Here is a 22,277-nt window from a genome sequence, read left to right on the forward strand (position 1 = left end):
GAGGTCACAGAGCAGTCAGCCAATGGGCACGCTCTCAGTGTGGGGTCACAGAGCACTCAGCCAATGGCACGCTCTCTCGGGGTGAGGCAACAGAGCACTCGGCCAATGGCACGCTCTCTCGGTGTGAGGTCATGGGGTGCCCATGAGGTCACAGAGCACTCGGCCAATGGCACGCTCCCTCAGTGTGAGGTCACAGAGCACTCAGCCAATGGCACGCTCTCTCGGTGTGAGGTCACAGAGCACTTGGCCAATGGCACGCTCTCTCGGTGTGAGGTCACGGGCTGCCCGCGGTGTCAGGGAGCCCCCAGCCCCGCGCCGTTAACGAGGGCCGGTAATTAGCGGTGCGGAGGGCTGCGCTGTCGCCGCCGGTGCCCGGCTGCACCCTGCGGGCGCTCGGCCCGGAGCCCCGGGGGGATCCCAGCGGGACCCGAAATGGTCCCTGGCGCGCCAGGCCGGGCCGAGCCGAGCCCGGGCTGCTTTTCCTGGGCTGTGAGTCAACTCACGCGCGCTAAATCCTAAAATAAACGTGAAACTGGGTCCAGCCTCCCCTCGCAGCGCACAGAAATAGCACCGGGCTCCAACCAGCCCCAGGAAGGAGGGACCTCAGCCCCGTCCCTGCCCCAGGAAAGGGGCACTGCTGCCCCCGAGGAGCCGTGTGGGGTGCAGAAGGTGTGACACGGCAGCAAAAGAGCGCTGGAGGATATGAAAGGAATGAGTAAGAGAATAAGATAGCCTCAGTTGTGGGCAGGGCAACAGATGTGCAATAAACCAGAACAAAAACGCATCAGAAACAGCCCAGCAGCAGCAAGTGTAGGGAAGGTCAGAGCGCAGGAGTGGATGAAAGAGGCCAGGACTTAGCAGGACACACATAAAACATTTTGTTTGTTTTGGATTTTTTCCTGACCTGATGTGTTCCCCAAACACAGGAGATTCAAAACATCCACCCTGAATGCAGCAGAGGTTGGAGCAGCTGCCAGCAACAGCCCTGGTGCAGGAAGTGCCCAGACAAGATGCTCAAACCTGTTTAAACTTGTCCTGGTATCAAAACAGCCCCCAAAACCCTTCTCAACCCCTCCACTGCAGGCAGGGGTGTTCTCCCATTATGGGCACACACCACACGTGCCCTCCAGCACCCCAGCATGGAAGCCCATGTTCCCCACCAGCCCCACACCCAAACCTTCACTGCTGCCTTCTTAAAAGGGTCCTGCTGAACTGGAGAGATCAGAGCAAGTCTCACATTTACAGACACTTGACACCTACCTCGAAGGGACAAGGACAGCAGGCTCTCTGCAGACCCTCTCCCAGCCTTCTCCTCTGCAGAATTCACTTTGCTTGATTAAGTCCCCCCTCCCTTAAGCTTTTTTTTTCTCCAGCCCTCTGAACCCTCTCTCCCGGCTCCTCCAAACTCTTCCCCCCATTCCACTTCATTCTGCAGTGAGCCTCGGGTGATGCAGGTGAGGCACAGCTCATGCTCTGCAGGGCTGTGCCTTGTTCACTTCCCTGGGGTGGGCATCACCCCCCCGGCTTCACCCCAGCACTGCCCTTCCCTGCACAAGGGCTGGCCCCCCAAAGGAGCCTGAGGGGTTGAGCACATCCACCACTCGAGCTCAGACCTCCACCCTGAGGTGCAATAGGCTGCAAAATGCTCAGAAGCCAGTTGTGTTAACAAGTATGCACAGCAAGATATTTTATTCCCCAAAAAACATATTTTTAGCCAGTCCAGTAATACAGATTTGGCCTGAAGCAGCTGGAAATAGGAAAGGTCAGATTTGTACAGGAGAGTGCTTTATTAGGGCCTCACCACATCTGTTCCTGCAGCTTGGACAGCCCTGCTTCAGGTGTGGATCTCCTGTTCCACGGCTCCAAGCTGAGGAACCCAGACAGGCCCAGCCCCACCAGCCTCCCCCTCCCCTGAAGGGAGCCATTCTTCAGCATTCTCCAGGCCATTCCAAACCCTCTAATCACAAGTCAGAACAGTTACAAAATAATAAAAATACTTTCTTATTAAAACATAGGAATTAATAAACAAGTTTCACACCAACACTTGCCAAGCAGAGGTCGCACCAGCACACCTATCTCTGCTTCCAAGTGGAGCAGGGGTCACCCCAAAACTTTCCTTCCAAGTCACTAGTTCCAGTGCCAAGCCTGCAAGACCACTCTGAACTTCATGACCCAGAACAGAGCAGGGCAACACAGCTCCCAGGTCCACCTGTGGATCCCCCCAGCCCCAACAGGCTGTGCTTGAGGGAAGGCGTTTCATTTGATGATGATTATACACACTCGTCAGCCACACAGGGTGCTCTACACACACTTCTTCCTCCAGTAAACATTCTTGGAACTATTTACACCAGGCATGGAGCTGGTCTAGGTCCCTTCTCCCTGCTGCTCTCCAGACTGACATCCCAGACACCCTCCCTGCACCTCCTGCTTGTGGCTGCATCCAAGAAGTGCAATTCCACCTGGTGCCAGAGAGCCCAAAGCAGCAGCAACTGCAGAACTCTGAGGAGGCCAGAAGGCAGGAATACCCTGTTAATTCTGCATGAAAAAACAGAGGAAGGAATGGTAAAATGAGGGTAACTCAGTCCAGGAGTCCAGGCATTAGCCAGAGGCTTGCTGCAAGAGCAGGATTCTCCACAGGAGCTGATCTCACCCACGGGGCAGCATCAGTGCTTTGTGAACAGTACCCAGGCAGTGATGCCAGCACACTGCCTCGTGCCAGGCTCTGGGCAAGTGTGCTCTGCCCTCCAGCCTCCTCTCCAAGCCTCTCCCAGGAAGTCAGGGGCTCTCACTGTAGGAAAGTGTCCATTCTGGCCTGGCTGCTGCTGGAGGAAAATGCAGGAGCTGTAGATGCTGGTCTGGAAACCTTCTTCTTGCTCCTAACTGGTAATGGACGGATTTCTGCCAGGTTTGTCTGGAGGTAGAACTGTCAAGGAAAGCAGAGAGCAGTGCCCTGGGAACACAAGTGATCCAACACCTGCTGCAGTCCAGCCTGAACCACAGGCCTGGGACAGCCATATATCTGCATCCCTGCAGACAGGATGGGCTTTGCTACCTTCTCACAGGAGCAGAGCTTGGACACACACCTGTCCCACGTGTCAGGGAACACTTCCCAAAAAGGGGGTTTGAACTGGATATTAGGAAACATCTCTTCACTAAAGAGGTGGTCAAGCATTGCAGCAGGCTGCCCAGGAAAGTCCCTGCAAGCATTAAAAAACATGCAGACATGTTGGTTAGGGACATGGGTTAGTGGTGGGCTTGCAATGCTGTGTTAATGGTTGGACTCTGATCTTAGAACATTAATGATTTCATGATTCTATGCCATCTCCTTGCACATAAACCAGCATTTTAACAGCATATCTATTTGAGTTGCAAGACCTCCTAAGCCAGGACACTGTGCAGGTGAAGGCAGAGCAGCCAGAGCCTGCAGCCTCCCGTGGCAGAGCAATCCCAAGGCAGGAGCAGCTCCTCACCCGGGGTGAGCTCAGCCCAGCCACTCCTCACCACTGTGGAGCAGCAGCAGCTCAGGGAATGAGGGCTGCAGCTGCACGGGCTGGCAGCACACAGCCAGGAGGGGCTGTGCCACACTGCTGCTGTGTGATCTCAAGGGCACAGGCACACCCTGAAAACTGCACTGATTTCTGGCTGATGCACTCCTCTGAACCAGCCACAAGTGCTCCCAGCAAGTTCAGGACCTTGATGCCTTTGCTGAGCTCAGATTTGTTCTGAGACAAATCAGATCATTCCTTGAGGATCCCAAGCCTGTTTTTTTGTTGAGACCAAAGAGAAGGATCAGAAGTTAGGTGCCCAGAGCATCAGTACTGCCACATAAGCTGCAAGAAAGGATACTGGCTCTATGAACTTTGTCCTGCCTCCCATGCCATCGTAGCCCATCCTCACCTAGGAGAGAGAAACAAATGAGCTTGGAGCAGCACACAGAGCCTTGGCTACCTCTCCTCATGGTTATGGGGAAGGGGGAGTCGTGCAGACCACAGCTCCTGGAGAGGGGTTAAAGGCACTTGGAAACACTCAGTGCTTGTGCTAAGCCCTCACTTTTGGAAAAAGACAGACCCATGGGTATTAACAAAGTTTGGGAATATTGAGCACTTTTTTAGATAAGCTGATCAAGGCTTAGGATTTTGTCACTGGAATTGAAGAACACAAGGAGAATATCCTAAGCTCCAAGGAGGTGGAAGAATAGGACATTGAGAGCCACTTAGTCTGCTGCCAGGAAAGGAATGAGCATCTGTCATCCCTGGAGCTCTGCAGGACTGGGAAGTAGCCAGGTTGTGCGCCGAGATTTATTTTCCACACACTGTATGTGGCAAGGTAAAACCCTCATTCACTTCCTCCTTCAGGGTCAGTTCAGGACAGAGGTGGCAGTGCCAGCCTGGGCACTCACCAACTGGACAGTCATACTTACAGAGCCCACGTTCCTGTGGGAACCCAGCAAACCACCCGAAGATGGCTTCTTGGAGAGAAAAGAGTTCCTGATGAATGCTGGCAAGAGTCCTTTAAGAGCATCATCCTCCAGATCATCTGCCCGGTTCTGTCCCACAAAATAACAAGAAAAGCCCTTTAACCAGCACAATCTGCTAAATGGAATCCACATACAGGCAGCACTGATAACACAGACAGCTATTTAAGGTAATGGTTACTGCCATACCACGTCAGGTTGAAAACTAGCAGCTAACAGCTCCCACTGGGGGTTATGTGGAACAGTGCCCAAGAGACAGGACAGTGCCCTCAGCAAGGGCAGACAGCCACTTCAGCTGACCCCACAGCCCTTGTGGTCAGCTCCAGGTGGTGTTTGTGAAGCACATCTGGGGCAGAACCATCAGCAAGCAGGTGGGTTCCCACCCTCCCTTCTCCTGCCCTGCTCCAGGAGGCCTGAGGCAGCAACAGTGTTTCTAGGAGACCATCAAGGAAAACACTTTGAAGCTCAGAGTAGTTCTACAGATGGGCCAGTCCACAGCCACAAGGGAGAAAATAGATTCTTTATTCCAAGCTTATTAACAGCAGAATCAAAGAAGCGACACAGAAAAATAAAGATTAGTCCTTTTACCTCCACTGTTTCCTTCAGAATTTTCTTCGCCAGATTTACCACAGGAGGCCTGTAAGGAGCCCAAGGAGCAAATCAGCAGAGATTTATTGTTCAAATGGAGCTGGCAAGGACAGACAAGGCCAAGCAAATGACGACAAAGCTTGCAGCACGCCATCAGGCAGCTGGAGAGCTATCTGATCTCACACAGAAACTTCCAAAGCACGGAGACTTTGATCTCCTTTAGAAGCAGAAAGAGGAGGGAAAACTCACGGCTTTTTATCCAGCTTCTGCCTTTTTGCAGGGCCAAAGGGAGCTGTGCAGGGCTGGTGCTCAGGGGTGTCCACATCGAATGTGGCATCCAGATTGATCTCATCGCTGTGGGCCGGGCGGTGGAGCTTGGGATGCTGCAGTTCCATGGGAGCAGGGCTGCAGGGCCAAGAAAAGCCTCAGTCACTGAGCCCCTGCCTGCCCCCAGGGGAAGGCAGAGCTGCACCCCATGACAATGAGTGCTCAGACAGCAGTGGCACAGGAGCAGAGCCCCGTTCTGTTTACACGCCAAAGAAAGGACAACCTGAACCCTAGAGTTTAAATTCAATGTCCCAAATTACTGCTCCCCCTCACATGCTGAGCGCTGTGACACCAGCTCCCAGAGGCCAGGAATCACACTGACACCCTGCTGCTCTACAGACACAACCCAGCCTGCTCTACTGGGCTAATGGCACAGGCTCCTCAAGAAAGGCTGCATAAAAGCAGATGTCATTTCTCAGGCCAGATTCCTCTGCCCAGCTGAGATCTTTGGTCACCATACACCAGTGCACGCTCATCACACAGCCAACTCTAAAGCAACAAGAACAGCAGCTTTAGGGATGCTTCCCAGGCAAGGCACAAAGACTTTTTTAAAACCCAGGCCATGCCTCCACCCTCTCCTGATCCAAACCCTCCGAGACTTTTTCCACATAAACCAAACATCATCCCGTCAGCCACAAGAAAAAGGATACAAGGAACAAAACCACCATGCCTCTGCAACACCTGCCAGACTAGCACATGTGTGCTTTCTCAGTTAAACTGTCAGCTCTGGCTTTGTGTCTGAGGATGCAGCTCACTAACCTTTCCAAGACTAGCCGACTGAGTGTTTCCCTGGTTACAGATGGGACCTTCAGAGTATCCTGCAGGATGTCTATCTTTTTCTTCAAACTCTGGAGAGAAAAGGGAAAGCAGCCAGTGAGATGAAGAAAAATTTAGCAGTAGGTACTTTGCCCCTTTTCCATAAATCAACATCAGGTGGAGCTCAGAGGTAGGCTGGGAAATTTAGTCACTGAGCAAAAGCCAGCATAACTCCTGGCTTTGCAGCTGCAGATCAGCCTGCAGTAACTGGCAGCTGGCCATGAAGAAAGATATTCTCACCAAGATCTCCTTGTCTGCATTCTTCAGATCTTTCTGTGTGCTTTTTAACTCCTCCTTTGTCTTCTCCAACTCTGAAGTAGTTTTCTGCAGCTGCAGAACACAACAGAGCGTGGGTTACACTTCCCTGGGTAAGGGGGACTGCAGAGCCCTGGGAGAGCAGTGTGCTCTGCAGCACATGCCACTTCCCCTGTCTAAGGGCTCAATTTTCCTGTGTCAGTCTGACCAATCTCTCCTGAACCAGTGCAATCCAATCCCTACCCAATTCCACAAGCTGCCTGCAGAGGGATGTCCAGGGCTGCTCGCCCAGCATTTCTGCCTCACGGCAACAGCTTTTCCCTGCTCTAACACTTGGTGGCTGCATTCTGAATTCCTGCAGGCCTTTGGACACACCAGAGCACAGGAATCGCAAACCACAGGCCGGAGGATGGCTGTGCATCAGCAGTGCTGGCACATGGACAAGCCTGATTCAACAGGGAAGCGTGCCAGCAGCAGGGGTCAGGAAGTGGATGTTACCACTTCAGACACCTCAGTGGCTCCAGGAGCCTGGGCCAGCTCATGGCTGTGGGTACACTCAGCTCTCTGGCAGCCAAGCCTGGAGCCCTGAGCACTGACTCGCATCCTCCTGACCCACACTGGCCATCACAGCTTGGCTCTGACTCAGCCAGGAGCAGCCCAGTTCCAGCAGCAGAACCTTGTGTAGGGGTTAACTTCTCTGGGGAGCACAGCACAGCAATCTGAAAACCTTCATTTGAGGGGACAGCAGCTATGGCTGAGTAACAGAAGTAGGCCAAATCCACCCACAGCTTCTCACTATGTTGGCTTAGACACAGGGATGCCCCAGGGAACACCTGTGCCTTGGGGAGTGAGGCTACACACATGCTTTTCACAGGGATGCACTGCCAGAACAGACAAAGACAGTCCTGCCTGACCCGAGCTAACAGACCCCAGCCATGCCTGGAGCAGGGGGAGCAGGGCAGCAGAGGCGTGTCAGCATCCCCGAGCTCTGCACCAGCTCAGGACCAGCCCAGGCAGGTCTGTGCAGGGCCACCTGTGTGTCCTCACAGTGCTTTGGGAAGCTCTCCTGCCTGGGCACAGCATGATGTGGGAGCCCTGGCCCAGTTCAGTTGGCTGAAGGCATAAAGCTGGGTGTGACTGGATGTGCCAAGCCAGGACTAAGCCCTGCTCAACTAATACTGGCTCCAAACCCCTTTCCACTTCCTCAGGGGCCAGTTCTGCAGCAGGAGGAGCTGGCAGCTGAGCGCTCAGCAGTGTAGCCGGAGGAAGGAATTGCTACTTCCAGAACCCAGTGGGAGCAGTGGAACACCTGTGTGCTGCTGCCTTCCAGCACAGGCTCCCTGCCAAACTCTGGCTGGCTCTGCACAGGCTGCCCCAGCACTGTCCCCAGAGACTGCCCTCCTGACAACAGCTGTTTGCTCACCACATCACATCCTGACCCAGAAACCCCAGCCTGACCCTTCCACACACCTGTACCCACCAGTGTGGGAGGGGGTCACTGCAGAGGCCTTGGGCCCCAGTTATGGACAGGAATCTTACAGACCAGATGTCACCCTGGCAACTCACACCCTCCCTTTACCTTATTATTGACAGAAAACAGCTCCTTTTTCAGCTTCTCTGTCATCTCACCAGAGATCTTCCGAGCCTCCTTCAAATTCTCATATTCCCTACAAAGAGACCCAAAGAGTCACACTGTTTGTAAGGCAGCTGAGCCAGAACTTCTCAGAGAGAAGCCAAGACCTTCAAATTGAAGCTCTGAACCTGTAGAGCCACCAGAGAAAACCCAGGAGACACAATGCCCTTTAAGGAACAAAGATGAGTGAGTGTACTAACACCATCACACATTCCACTACACCACGGGAGAGAAAAAAACCTGCATGGGGTACCTTGCCTGATTCCACAGCAAAATGGGAACCAGAGCCAGAGACATTTTAGTTGCCAATGAAAAAGACAGAAAACAGAGCACAGCCTCCATGCTGGCAGCAAACAGGGGACTTTGCTTTAAGCGACTTTTCAGAGACTTCACACTACTGGCCATGCACATTCATTCCCAATTACACCACAGGGACACTTGCCTCATTACAGCTTTGTAGCAAAGCTGCAGTTATTCAGCTGCCATCAGAACGGACACAAAAAAAGCTGTGTTTTTCCCCCAGCAGGAGCAGATGGATATCCAGGTAGGGGAGGGCAGCAGTGCAGGCTTGCCTTGCCAGAGGCCACAGCTGCACAGTGCAGTGCTGCAGAGGGCACAACCCAGAGCTCTGCAGCCGCTTGCTTTCCCCCGGGCACGAGAGGAAAGCAGAGGGAATAATCATCATCACTTCATAGGTGCACTGACAACTCTGGAGACAGTTCCCATGGTGACACACATGTCACTGCAGTGACAAGAGGAACAGTTCAGTGTGACAGGCTCCAAACTAGGTCCCCAGGATCTGTCAGTCAAAGCCCAGTGGAAGCCCTAAGAGGCAGTGAAAGCCCCACAGAGCCCATGTGCCTGTTGGTGCTCGGCAGAGGGTTCTCCCTGGGCATCCCCAGGACAACACCAGCCAGCTGTGCCAAGCCTGCAGCACCTACTTTTTGAGGGAAACACAGTAGATTGCAAGCTGCTCCACCGCTGCCTGCCCGACTCCCATGTCTCTGATCATCTCCTCCACTTCCGGGCGCTGGCTCTGAAGCAACAGCTCGATCCTGCACAAAAACCCACAAACAAAATCATACCCTCAGCTCACCAATCACAAACAGACCTGGGAAAGAGCCAAAAGCCCTGCTCCCCCCTCTAGGGGCTGGTGCAGCCTGAGCTTCTCCTGCAGGCACTCTGGGTGTCATGGGAGAAGAGAGACAGCTGCCTCACCTCAAGCAGGACTCCTCACTGGGGAAAGCAGCATTACTTGGACCACAGAAGGGGCAGCTGCACACACATACTGCACATGGAACTGATGCCCAGCTCTTGGTCCCTATAGCCCTGTGGCTGACTGTTCCTGGGCTGGCATTCTGCCCCAGCATCCTCTGATAACAGAAATGGCACTTAGCCATGCTCAGTGCCCTAGAGATGAGGCCAGTACCCTGCCTTGCTGCTCTTTAATGAGAGCAGCTGTCTGCAAACATAGCAGGGGCAGGAGGCATGCAAGGGCAGCTAAAGCAGCCGTTTCAAACCTCACAGGTAAGATGATCCAGCACATGGAGGTGGGTGCTGCAGCAGGCCCAGCAGGGCCCTGCTGCCCTCCCCAGAAGGGGCAGAGGTGTGCAGCCCAGGCTGCAGGGCCTAGGGAGCACCCAGATCTCACCGCTCCATGGTTCTCAGCTTGTTCCGCAGCCGCCGGGCCTCCTCCTTTGAACTCCTGTTATCCTCCTGCTGCTGCTCCAGGAATTTCATCTGCTTCTGCAGGGAAGCAAGCACACACAGACCGCTAGTGAGGCTCCAGGGGCTGTTGGAGGAGCACTGCGGGCAGCCGGAAGCACACATCAGCTAAATGCTGCCACCACCTCAGCACCCTGGGATTATGGAGAGGTGATTCCCTCCCACTGCACCCCCAGCTCTGCTCCCCACGAGCACAGCAGGGTCTCAGTGCTAATCACAAGGCGAGGCTGGAGCTGAACCCATGTCACAGCCCCTCTCTGCTGCACAGTGCCCCGTACACAGCGGTGACAATTTGTGTTTCAAAAGCAAAGGAGTCCACAGCAAGCAAGCCCTGCTACTGCCTTTCCCTCCGTGCACAGCTGATTGCTTCAGCCTCCCAACTCTCCTGCTATTAGCTGCTTAGAGCATAGATAGGAATGAGTGGGTCTCTTCTGGGAGACCTCAGCCAAACCAGACACCCACCCAGGCACTTCTCTCACCTGCTGCAAGTCTATTGCAGCCTATTGCCTCTCCAGCAGTGACACAGAACCTCAGCTGAGATGGAAAAGCACACATCTGCAGTGTGGCAGAGAATGGGGATAGCTGAATTAGCACCATTCTGATGCACCTGTGCTGCCTAGGTTTGTGTGTGCCTGGGCACCTTGCACAGCAGCTTTAAAAGGCTCTGGTTTCAGCATAGCACTGATTGCAGGGAAAGGCCTGGCAAAAGATCAGTGCCTTGTAAAGCTCCTTCCCACACAAGTTCAAGGACTTTATCCACTTCCTGCCACAGAAACCAAACAGCTGTGAAACCACGGGGAAGTTGAGGAGGGACAGTATTGCAGGCTCATGTGTCACTCTTGTTTATCTGGAGCTTGTCTTTGGCTTTTCCCTAACCAGAACTGTCAACACTTCAGATCCCCACAGCAGTGTTTTGTGCCTGGTCAGGGCAGAGGCCCCAGCTTCAGCCAGCCTGAAAGTGCAGCAAACTGGCAGTGCCAGCAGAAGACAGGCCCAGCTCTCAGCCTTAACCTGCGTCACAGTGAGTTAAGCCTGGATTTTCACTGCAGAAGTTTAGTGCTTTAATCTTTAATGATGCAGTTTAAGACAGTGCTTGGCATTCAGCTGGGAAACCCCACACGCCACAGAAAAGATACCTCCAGGTCCCTAATCCTTCTGCCCTGCCCAGCTTTCATTAAAGGGACTTAAGCATACAGAGAGCGTTTTGCAACAGGGAAGATAAGCACAGAGCCTCCTCCAGAGGTGTCAAGGCAGGAAAACACAGCACTGAGATGCTGAGTTGAGCAGCAAGTATCAGCTCCCACTGTCACAGTTATTTCTGCTGGAGTAGGGGGCGTCAGAAGTATCCTGCCACTGACCTGAAACAGGATCACACCAGCATCTATGGCATGGCCAAGATCCAGGCTGCCTTTACATCCAAGCAGACTGGATAAAATCCCATGGCTGGGCAAAAACAGTTGTGCTGGCTCACAGTGAGGCCTGCCTGGCATTAATTCCTTACTCCTTCTGTCCTTTCAGGTAGATCTCCTGCATGCTTCCTCTCAGAAGAGCCCAGCTGCAGCTGGCATACAGGATGTAGTTTAGGATACTGGGTTAGACAGCATGGGAAATGCAGTATGCACTTATCCCACTTTCCAGCCTGCAGCTCACAACCTCACCTGGCTGCACCCCACCTTCATGAGACAGGCACATCACCTTCACACAGCAGAGACTGCCCAGCCCAGCATCAAGGCAAAGCTGCTCCAAGACATCCCAACAAAGCTGCTCCTGCTCTTACCCTCTTCCTCTTGCTGTTTACGCAGAGTACATGACTACACACTGAGTCACTGCACACTGAAGCACAACAGGAATATTTGATCCCTGGACTTCACAACATTACTAACCTAACTGAGGCAAAGCCCTGGCAACAGAACAGAGACAGGAGAGTTAGCTGGATCAAATCCCACTCAGCTGAAGCCTGCAACTCCCCCTCCATATTTTTCACTTTGATTTCTCCCCCCGATCAAAGTAAGAAACTAATTTTCCTTGAATCCCACTTGGCCTAAACCCATTTCAGAAGAACATTCTACCTCAGGGAACCACTGTTTCAGCAACGGGGTGCTGGGGCTAGTTCCCACACTAGATTCCTGCTACTACCTTTATGACCAGCACTGCCACTTCATTAGAGGCTCAGTCACATTCTTCAGGCTGGGCTGGCATTTTTCCCTCGCCAGGGATACCTCTACCTTGAGCACCTGTACACAAACCACGGGCCTGTAGGCTTTTTATGCCTCTGAATCACCTCAGGCAGAGCACAAACAGGACCTCAAGTCCAGCCACAGCACTTGCTTCAATTAATCAAACCGAAATGAAAATCCAGGTACCAGACCCAAAATCCCACCAGCACAATCTCTTTATTAGCAGGATCTGCAGAGATCTTTAACAGAACTAACACTGACTGCATGATGGTTAGTCCTGCTGGGACAGGAAGGGTACCTTGAGAGAGGAGCACAGCATCTCTGTCTCTCCCAGCATCTTCTGGAGCGACTCTATCGTGGCATTGCGCACATCCAGAGTGTCCCTCAGCCCGTCCACAACAGCCTGGCATTCCCGCTTTTCTTTCTCTGGAAATGAAGAAAGAGAAAGGTCATGGCCTGGTAACCCAGAGTCCAGTTGCAGCAGAGCAGCAGGAGCACACAGACTGCTTGCAGGCTCAGCTCCAGGCTGCCAGGATTCAGCCATTCCTGGAGAGAGCCATTTCTCTAAGTGGCGTCTGCACCAGGGTCTGTACTGAGCAATTGCTTCTCTCAGTGCCAGCAGGCTTCAAGATTTCTTTACTAAAGATAAAAAATTCCCTTTAATAGCTTTCCAGCGCCAGCCCTGCTAGCATTAAGATGATGAATCTTAACTCTTGCGTTTTCTCAAAGCCAGGCTTGCACAAGGAAATAATTCCTCTCGAGTTACACCAAGCTGTCATAGAGCTGGAGAAGAGAGCTTTGTATCCATCCTCTCCACATGGAATTTTACGTGTCAGGAACCCCTTTGGGGGCCATTGGGCAGCTGTATGCAGGGGTCCACCAAGCTGCTGCACGTGCCCTCATTAACCACAGCACCTACAAAGGGCAGGTGCTGGGGGAACTGCAGGACACACAAGAGCTTAAATAGATTCCCCAGGTGCCCACTTCTTGAAGGTCACAAAACCTTTACATCCTGCTCTCCCTCCCCCTGGCAAGCCAGGAGCAAAGCACATGCCCCTAACCACCAGAGAAATGGTGGTGGAAGCCACCACCAGATTTCAATTTGTTTTGTGGAGACAAGGGAAAGACAGCTCAGAAAGCAACAACCACTATCAGGAGCTGCCAGACCAAGCAAGGAACAGCCAGCATCACTGAGAAGCTCAAAGCAGTTGGGTAATGAGGGAAAGCAGGAACCCCTTCACCTAAGCCTGCTGAGGGCAGGGTGAAACCTTCAGCTCAGCATCTTCAGTCTTTGCTAAAATTGCCTGCCTAGAGTATAATTGCCACAATTCTACTCTACCAGCCTGGCAATAGCAGAGAGGCAAAAAGTGCCTTTCCAAAAAGCTTGTTCTCCTTGCAAGCCATCCAGTTTCAGATTCTGCCTCCACATCCTGTGGAAGCATGACCTGCAGTGAAGCTTCACTGTTCAATCAGGGAGTAAAAGAGCCATGTGGGACCGAGGAACAAGAGAGGAACAGGTTCCAGCAGAAGCACACGGACGGCTTCTGCATCGATCTGAATAACCCTTTCCCACCAGAGGCAGTGTCTGGAGATGCTCCCTTGCATTTGCAGGGACTCCACACCCACTGGAAGAGTTAGGGCTTCCCCCTCCTCCGTTCCCAGTTGCCCAGAGGCAGATGGCAGGAATCAAACCCCTCCATGCTGCAGGAATGAGTTTTCAGCTCATTCAGAGAGCCTCCCACAGAGCCTGCTCGGAGCTCGGCACCTCTCGAGCCATTTGCAGGCTGATCAGAGCCTGGCAGCTCCACAGCTCCTCTGCAGCACACAGAGCAGAGCACAGCTTCACATGGAGAACTTATACACAGGAACCAGCAGAGAGCAGAGTACCCACAGCAAAGGAGGCAGGAGGTGGGAAGGAGCTTCGCATTTCCAATATGAAAAGAGAATGGGACAGGGAATGTCAAATCCAACCTCTACTCACCAGAAGCCGAGAAGATTAGCAGGCCTTCAAGCAGTTTTTCTTGAATAATATCCTAGCAAGAATCCCAGCCACCTTCCCCAGAAGATCTGGCTCTCTACCAAGTCACTAAACTCAACCGAGCTGGCAGGAGAACAGGCCTCAGAATAGAGACGTGCAGACCATGCAATTCTACTCTCAGGCAAAGGACCGAATCCTCAATCCACTGGCTATTCATGTCTGTCTCGTGCATGCAGGGAACGCAGAGGAAAGACAACTCTTGGGGCGTGGGTGAGCCCCCAGCATTCTTTAAACATTTTTTTACCCTTCTGCTAGCATGTTTTAGGATTTCTGTCACTTAGACTGACATTTTCCTTTTGCTGCTCATGACTCATGTTCTGATGACAGGCTGCCTACAGACGATGCTTAAAACCCATCGACAAGTCTCCAGGGCTTTTGCTTTTCCTGCCTCCCTCAAACATCCTCTAAAATTAAAGATGGGAAGATGGAAGTGCGTGCACACTGAACTCCGTCTGCTCGTCGCGCGACACATGTGGCACTGCAACAGCCAAACAAATCCAAACCTTCCCACTGCTGCTTTTGGACACCACTTTCACCCTCTATCTGCAGGAGGGAATGAGCCTTTGCCACATGCAGCTGAGTTTCCCAGCAAGCAAACCAAGGCTTTTGCTTTCAAGCCTGCTCCAGATAGAGCGTTGCTGCAATTCTGTAAGCTTGTGATTAGGAAGGGGGCAAAAATATTGCAGCTACTTGTCCAAACTCACAGTGAATTCCTGAGCTGCAGCAGAGCTGGGCCAGGCTGTGGACTCAGGCTCTGTCATATAAGCTTTGCATCGCTGTAGGTGTTCTTGCCTCAGCAAAAGCTCCAAAGAGGTTGCTCTGGTGAAACAGTTTGCAGCCTGAACCATGCTCTCGGCTTCAGAGAGGAGTGGCCTCTGCACAGGGGCTCCTCAGACCTGGGCAAGACACCTGGCACAGGTAGAGCCCAGGAGCTGCTGATCCCCTGCAGGCTACAGGAACTCACCTTTCAAGGAGAGCTGGGCCTTCACCTTGTCCAGTTCATTCTGAAACACAACACAGAGACCCCCATTAGGAAATGCCCTATAGAGATGCTTTCACCAGATCTTAAAAACACCCAAGAGGTTTGTCAGCAGGACCTTTGGAGCAGGCAGGTACTAAGGAGGGAATATGGAAACAACAAGCACGGAGTTACAAGCCTGGATTATCACAGGGAACAGAAAGAGCACCTCCAACTGGCATTCTTCAGGGGGAGAAGAGAGGATCGCAGCTTCAGCTTAGCCTTGTCAACCTTGTGTTTCTCACACTGTCAGTCATCCTGTTTTAGCTGAATAATTTTGGAAGGCTCTCAGGGAAACACAGGAAGTCAGGCAAGAACAATTTTTATAATGTTTTACCTAAACAAGGCAATAAGGGAGGGATGTTGCCAGACTAACTGGATTACTGAGAGTTCTTTAAACTGAAGTGAACTTTAATCAGATGGAGGTGGGAGACAGGAGAGCACAGCCAAACACCTGAAAAGGTAACCAAGCATGCACTCAAACATGCTGACAGACACTGAAGTCACTGCAGTTCAGGATGCTGATATAAGCTAACAGCTCAATCGAACGGCTGGAAACAGATCACTGAGAAACCAATCCATAACACACCAGCTGAGAGTGCACAAAATCTCCTGGGTACCACAAGGGTCTGAGGAACATCAACATTTCTAACGCCTTCATCAAGGATCAGAAAGAGGCAGCAGATGCCCGGTAGTTTAAATTAGAGAAAATGAAGTGATATAATTTAACACTGGCAAATAGCCAAAGGAAATGTAGAGAGGTTAAAAAGAGAGGCTATTTATATCTCTATATCTAGATGTATATTTAAAAGAAAAACCAGAGAGAGAAATATATGCAGGAAAGAGTCAACAGAAGAGGACTTAAAAAGCTGTGTTAGAGAACTGCAGAGGAAAGCACATAACAAGTCAGGCAGGAACTGCAGTGGAATAAAACCACAATAAAATGCCAACACAGGCACACAAATCTGTGCAACCCGGAATGCTACATGCAAATCTGAGCCGAGAATAGCACCAGCAGTGACCAGAGCTAGGGCTCTGCTAGTGACAATAAAGGCAGGAAAGGGAATGTGGGATGTAAAGCTTGGTAAGCAGAAGGGACTAAATGCAAAGCCTAGCAGAGCTGACTGGGATTTGCCCCAAGGGGCACAACTGCTGGAGGGCTAACGTGGAATTAACTCTGCTGCAGGAACTATTCTGAAGCAGCTTCCTCAGAGTCCTATTCAGGAACGATTAGTGGGCTCACAAGATGTGCTAATTTTCATGATAGCAAAGAAACCCTGGGCTACTTCAGGCAGCTATGTAACATTACCTCATTCATCAACTTAATCTGAAATCCCTCATCCTCCACCACAGCTCCTAAAAGCCGCTCCCAATTTTCTCTCCTCTGAGAGAAGCTCTCCTCTTTCTGCCAGACTGAGTTACCACATTTTCCCAAGATCAAATGAATATATCCTGACCACAAACAGACAGCTGTCCTCCAAGGCTTCTACCTTCCCCAGCAGGTTTACAGGCAGGAATCCTCCCCCCACCTCCTCTTCACCAAGCTGAAATCTCATTTGGAAGAATTCTGCACTCCCCAGATCATAAGCAGCTCTTGACAGACTCACTGAGGTGTTACACTCCAAAACTCACCCTTTTCCTGCTCTGGGAACAGCCACATGGAGACTGTTCTGCTCACAAGGACCATCTTTAAATTCAGTATAGGCTAAACCCAGGTTCAGTAATGAAAGAAATGCTTGGACACTTAGCCTGTGGTCTGCAGCTACTCCAGGGATCCAGGTTCCCCCTGCTGTTTCTATTGAAGTTTTAGCCCGGGGGTGGAAAAGCAAAACAGCCCCAGCACTCCTTTGACTGTAAACATTTCTGAGTAACAGCAACAGTGAGAAACAGAAACAAAGACAATTACAGAAGATAATTTGGCTAATTCTGCAACAACAGGAAGGGGTTTCATGTCATGAGGGAGCTCTTCCAACCACTCCACTGGGTACCAAAGACTGATTCTCCAAAGAGAGTCCCAAGCTTGTTACCCCAAGATGACAAGCACACCACAGCTACACTTTGCTTTCTCACATCTCTTTCATGGCAGGAGGCCAAATGTTCATTCCAAGACAGCTGTGGGCTGCACAGATACAGCTCCAGCTGATTACAGAGATGAACACCACTCTATGCCCAGGCTCTTGGAGGGCCAGGCAGTGGTTCATCACAAACCTTGGATTTTTTTTTTTTCTTCCTCAGGTGAAGTTGCTTCTGGCTGAGGATGTCAGAAGTTCTTATCCCATCATCTGAAGAGCCCAGGCTTGGCCCACCATGAGTTCCTTTTGAACTGGTGCCTGGCCAGAATCAGACACTCCATCACAGACAGACCTCACATCTAGGTGGACCTTAGTCCCTCGCCCATTGTGAACAAGGCATCTGTGCTCTTGAGGTACTCCATGTCCTCCAAAAACGAGGCAGCACGCCACATGAAACTGGTTGCAGCAGCAGCCTGTACAGTGCACACAGCAGTGAATACCCACACAAGCCAATGATGCTGATTTACCCAGAAAAGTATTTGGTTCCTTCTGTTGGTGACCTCAGAGTCCTCATTAAGCAGGCTGTACACTGAGGCTAGATGTTGCTGTGACACATACACACAAGATTTATAGGAGCAAGAGCAGTTACTATTAAGCTTGTTGTGCAGGAGCAACTCCACAGCCCTGCCCTTGAGCAAGGGAGCAGTTCTGCACAGCCTGCCTGGAGCAGAAGGCTGGGGGAACCCATTTTAGATCCTGGGGTGGGGGTGAGAGAGAACAGGAAGGTTTTCTAGGGCAGTTCTCTCCAGACAAGCCATTTCCAAACCACCCATCTCATTACACTCGTGGGAATGGATCTCAATCTGTACAAAAGGAAATGTGTATCTGCTGTGAGGGCCCCTGGCTCCCAGGGCCCAGAGAGGCTCCTCCACTCCTCTGCACACTTGGCTCTTCAGACTGGCTACTGGTGGTCTTGGAGAAAGACAGTGCTACTGACATTCTAGTCTGGCTGGTTTTATTTTAAAGACATACAAAGTACATATAGAATTGTCATGGCAACTGCTAATTATGGTAATTGCTGCACATGCTGCTTCTAAACACAAGAGGGTACAAGCATCCCGTTATACCAAGGTCAACCGGCCACCCTTTTTTGGAACAGATAATTCCAAGACACAAGGAGCCCTGTTTCACCCACACTACACAAATGAGAGAACGTGGAACAGCCACTCTGTGTTTATCCCTACTCACACCCAACTCTCTGCACCCAAAGGTGGCACTTGGAGCACACCACCCAGTGTCCCAGCTCCAGACCCAGCCTCCACGTTGTTCACTGCTGCTGGTGTGGCTTCAGGCAGTTCCTTTCCAGCTCTCTCTTGGGGAATCATGACTTTATCATCACCCTGCCCCACATCCTTCAATCTGCACCACCAACCTTCCTGCACAGGAGGGAGGAGCAGGAGGCACTTCCTGCAATGGGCCCCTCTCTCCAGAGGGGTTAGCAGGGCTCACACACAGCCACACCACAGATACCAGCAGCAATTCACTGCACCTGGGATTTCCCTTCTCCTGCCCTCGGGAACAGCCCTGTACCCTCATTCCCAAGGGAGGAACAGCAGTCTGATGTGATGGTGTTTCAGCAGGTTTCCAGGTAAAGTGAGAAGCAGAAGGAAGAGCAGGAAGGAGAGGAGGCTCCTTGGGTCACCACATGGGATTTGATCAGAGGAAATGCCAAATCACCAGAGACTGAAATGCTTCAGGTCAGACACATGAGCACAGCAAGCTCCAGCTTGGGAAGCACCTGCTGGCAGAGGACCAGCAGGCCAGGCCACCCTTCCAGGAGGCTGGAGCATCACATGAGGAAAGAACTGCCCCGTCAAGTTACCTGCAAGGTCTCAGCATCCGGTGCTGCTTGCTCGTCCAGGGTAACATCAAAAAACAGCTTACTGATGATGTGTCTTTTGCTGACCTAAACACAGGAGACAGAAGAGTTTGATGGGCACAAATATGGAAACAACAGATACGGAAGACAGATGGAGGGGGAGAAGGTACTGTCTTGTGACAAGGCCATGAAAGGCAAATCAGATCACGTGTTTGACACCATTAGTGGTGATGCTCTGCTTTGGCTCAACAGCACAGCAGCAGACCCCCCACTCAGTTTCTGGGAGTGTGACTCCAGCCAAGCTCCTGAGCCGCAGCAGAAAGATTCAGACATTTCTGAATCGAGCGCAGTCTGTTCTCTGGCAGCTCAGCCCAAAGCAGCTGATGCTGAGCTAACATGATGCCAAATCCTAAGACAGAAGTACGTGCTGCTTTCTGCAGGCAGAAGGTGCTGTAATTGAATTTGATAGCTCTCCACACCTCCCCCATGCAGTTACAGCTTTGTGTTTTAAGTATTATATACAGTCATGACACCAGCTAATTGCATGGTTACTGCCACATAAGATGTTATTTCGCGATAACTCCATGGTAACCCAGAGATGTAAGAGGCAGAGAAGAACAGAGGGAATCAACAAGTCAGGCAAGGAACAAGGGCCAAGACCTTGAGAGGAGGAAAGAAGCACGAACACAGAATAAGCCCAAGCAGCAGCTGGCTAAAAATCTACATCTGAGAGCGAGGAAAACATCTCCTGCAGCCACCACGTGCCAAGACCTGCTGGAGGCATGAAGGCTGTGGCACAAGGGACTTCAAACACGTTCAGGTCCCACTTAAGCCAATGGAAACCCAAGGCTCAGCTTCCTATCTCAGAAGCAGAGCACATCCTTCCTTCTCTCCCCAGCCATGGCTTTTCTCAAGGGAGGGTCGAGTACTGCTGAACCAGGGGGAGTTGCAAGGCCCACGTGTAGCAGAACAGGCTTTTCACCTGGCAGCAGTGGGCTGGGCACACCAGAAACACCAGCCAGGTGCCCCACTAATCCTTGCAGACCCCTATCATCATGTCAATACTTACCCAGCCTAAGTAAAAGCTGTGAAAACCCACAGCCCCTTTTGAAAGGAGCTGCAGTGCAGACAGCAGCAGGGCACCCCCAGCCCACTGCAGCCCCAAGGGCTGTGGAGGGGAGTTCCTCTCCTCTGGGGGGTCCCAAGTGACAGAAGGACCCTCTGCTTTTTACCATGAGCCTTGTTCTGGCATCACCCCAGGCCACAGCTCCCTGGTGCCACAGGGGATGGCTTTACCTGGTTCCTGCACTGCGGGCACGTCCGGCTCGGTGCAGTGTCAAACCACTGGAAGAGGCTGAGAGAGAAAAGGAAAACACACAGTAAATCCTTACAGTCCTGGGGCACTGCTTCCAGGGGCCATCCCCCCGCTCCCCAGGGACAGCAGGATGTGACTCCTTGTCACACACTCAACAGAACTGCAAACCTTCAGTGCAGCGCTGGCCGGCAGGAGCTCCGCGCTCCACCCGCATCTCCAAGACAATTCCTGGCTGAATTTAGCATGTGAGCTTATCTCTAACAGGGCAGAGCTTTTGCAGAGCTCAGATCTCTCTGGGAGACAGGCACTGAGGAGCTGCAGCTTCGCAGGAGCGGGTGGATGCCACAGGAGCTGCTCTGTCAGGAGGGGACAGCAGAGATGCCAGCACTGGGCACGGATCCCTGAGCCAGGGGTGCCGGGCTGCCCCTGCTCTGGGATCATGAACACACACCTGCCGGGCTGCCCACGACAGCCACTGATGCACTGTGCAACCGAGCCACCACGCCATGCTGGAAAGGTTTATTTTGGAAGCAGGTTACCTCTGGAAGCTCTCCCTGCTCCGCTGGCTGCTGGCAGAGCCGGCCCGGGCAGCGCTGCTGAGTGAGCAGTGACAATCACACCCGTGGTCCTTTCCAAGCCCGACAGCCAGGAAAGCAAGTGCCCACCCTCTCCCCACGCAAAGTTTATTTCCTCAGAAGAACCGTTTCCTTTCAACGCAGACATTCGCAACACGGTCCTAGAAAAGCACGGAATTAGCAGGGCAGCTTCACCATACCAACTCCCTGTGACACTGAGCAGGAGAGCAGGGAGCCTGCAGGCAGCACAGAATCAACTGGGCCGGAGAAGATCCGAGATGATCGAGCCCGGCCCATGACCGACCAGCTCCATGCCAAGTGCACTGCCACTCCTGCCTTAAAGGCCTCCAGGGACGGCGACTCCGCCACCCCCCGGGCCAGCCCGTGAGCAGCACAGCCCGGCCTGCTGCGGCAGCTCCGCGAGCTCCTCGGAGCCCTCGCTGGCAGCCCACGGCCCGGCCCGAGCCCCGCCCGCCCGCCGCTCACCAGGCCTGGTGGAAGGTGTGCCCGCAGGGCACGGCCGCCACGTCCCGCTCGTTGTCGAAGAAGTCGGAGCAGATGGTGCAGTGGGCGCGGATGGGCATGGCGGGGCCGGGCGCGGCGAGCGGCGGCTCCGCAGGGTGGCGGCCCCGGGCCGAGCGCCCGCGCGGCCCTGCGCGGTTCAAACGCGCCCGCGACCGCGCCGCTTCCGGCCCGCCCGGAAGTGACCTCAGGGGATCCCGCGCGGGGCCAAGGGTGGGGCCGGGCCGGGTGGGCGTGGCCTCCGGGGGCGGGGCCGGTGGGGGAGTGGGCGGGGCTTGGCACCGGGCCCGTGCCCCGGGATGGCACCGGGGATGGCACCCGGGATCCTTCCCGGGATGGCACCGGGGATCCTTCCCGGGATCCTTCCCGGGATGGCACCGGGGATCCTTCCCGGGATCCTTCCCGGGATGGCACCGGGGATGGTAGCGGGGATCCTTCCCGGGATGGCACCCGGCATCCTTCCAGGGCTCCTTCCCGGGATGGCACCGGGGATGGCACCCGAGATCCTTCCCGGGATGGCACCCGGGATGGCACCGGCGATCCTTCCCGGGATGGCACCGGGGATGGTAGCGGGGATCCTTCCCGGGATGGCACCCGGCATCCTTCCAGGGCTCCTTCCCGGGATGGCACCGGGGATGGCACCGGGGATCCTTCCAGGGCTCCTTCCCGGCATGGCACCCGCGCTCCTTCCCGGGCTCGTTCCCGGCGGCAGGCGCTGCCCTCGCTGCCCGCCGCGCCTCGCCCGCCGCCCCGGCCCCACAGAGAGAGCGGGCAGGCGGCGCTGGTGCTGTCTCAGTTTGTCCTCAGCGGGGGCTTTATTTGCCAGAGATACAGCGGCGGGGCGCGGGGCGGCAGCCGCGGGCAGAGCCGGCCCTGCGGGCATGCAGCTGGGGCCGGGCAGGGTGGGCGTGGCCTCCGGGGGC

General features: G+C 53.3%; 1 protein-coding gene across 1 annotated transcript; it reads right to left on the bottom strand.

Annotated features, from left to right (window-relative positions):
• Window positions 1-1,672: 1,672 nt before the first annotated feature.
• LOC120495658 (TRAF interacting protein) lies at window positions 1,673-21,452 on the bottom strand. The gene is made up of 15 exons (XM_039695400.1): window positions 21,319-21,452; window positions 20,239-20,296; window positions 18,946-19,029; window positions 14,998-15,037; window positions 12,294-12,421; window positions 9,745-9,839; window positions 9,035-9,148; window positions 8,040-8,127; window positions 6,446-6,535; window positions 6,149-6,237; window positions 5,312-5,467; window positions 5,063-5,111; window positions 4,421-4,546; window positions 3,847-3,897; window positions 1,673-2,911 (listed from the first exon to the last, which is right to left on the bottom strand). The coding sequence occupies exons 1-15, from the start codon at window positions 21,414-21,416 to the stop codon at window positions 2,786-2,788; spliced, it is 1,392 nt and encodes a 463-aa protein (XP_039551334.1). The 5' UTR covers window positions 21,417-21,452; the 3' UTR covers window positions 1,673-2,785.
• Window positions 21,453-22,277: the final 825 nt, after the last annotated feature.

Source organism: Passer montanus, unplaced genomic scaffold (assembly GCF_014805655.1).
Source record: "Passer montanus isolate IOZ18808 unplaced genomic scaffold, ASM1480565v1 scaffold9, whole genome shotgun sequence".
Lineage (NCBI taxonomy): Eukaryota > Metazoa > Chordata > Aves > Passeriformes > Passeridae > Passer > Passer montanus.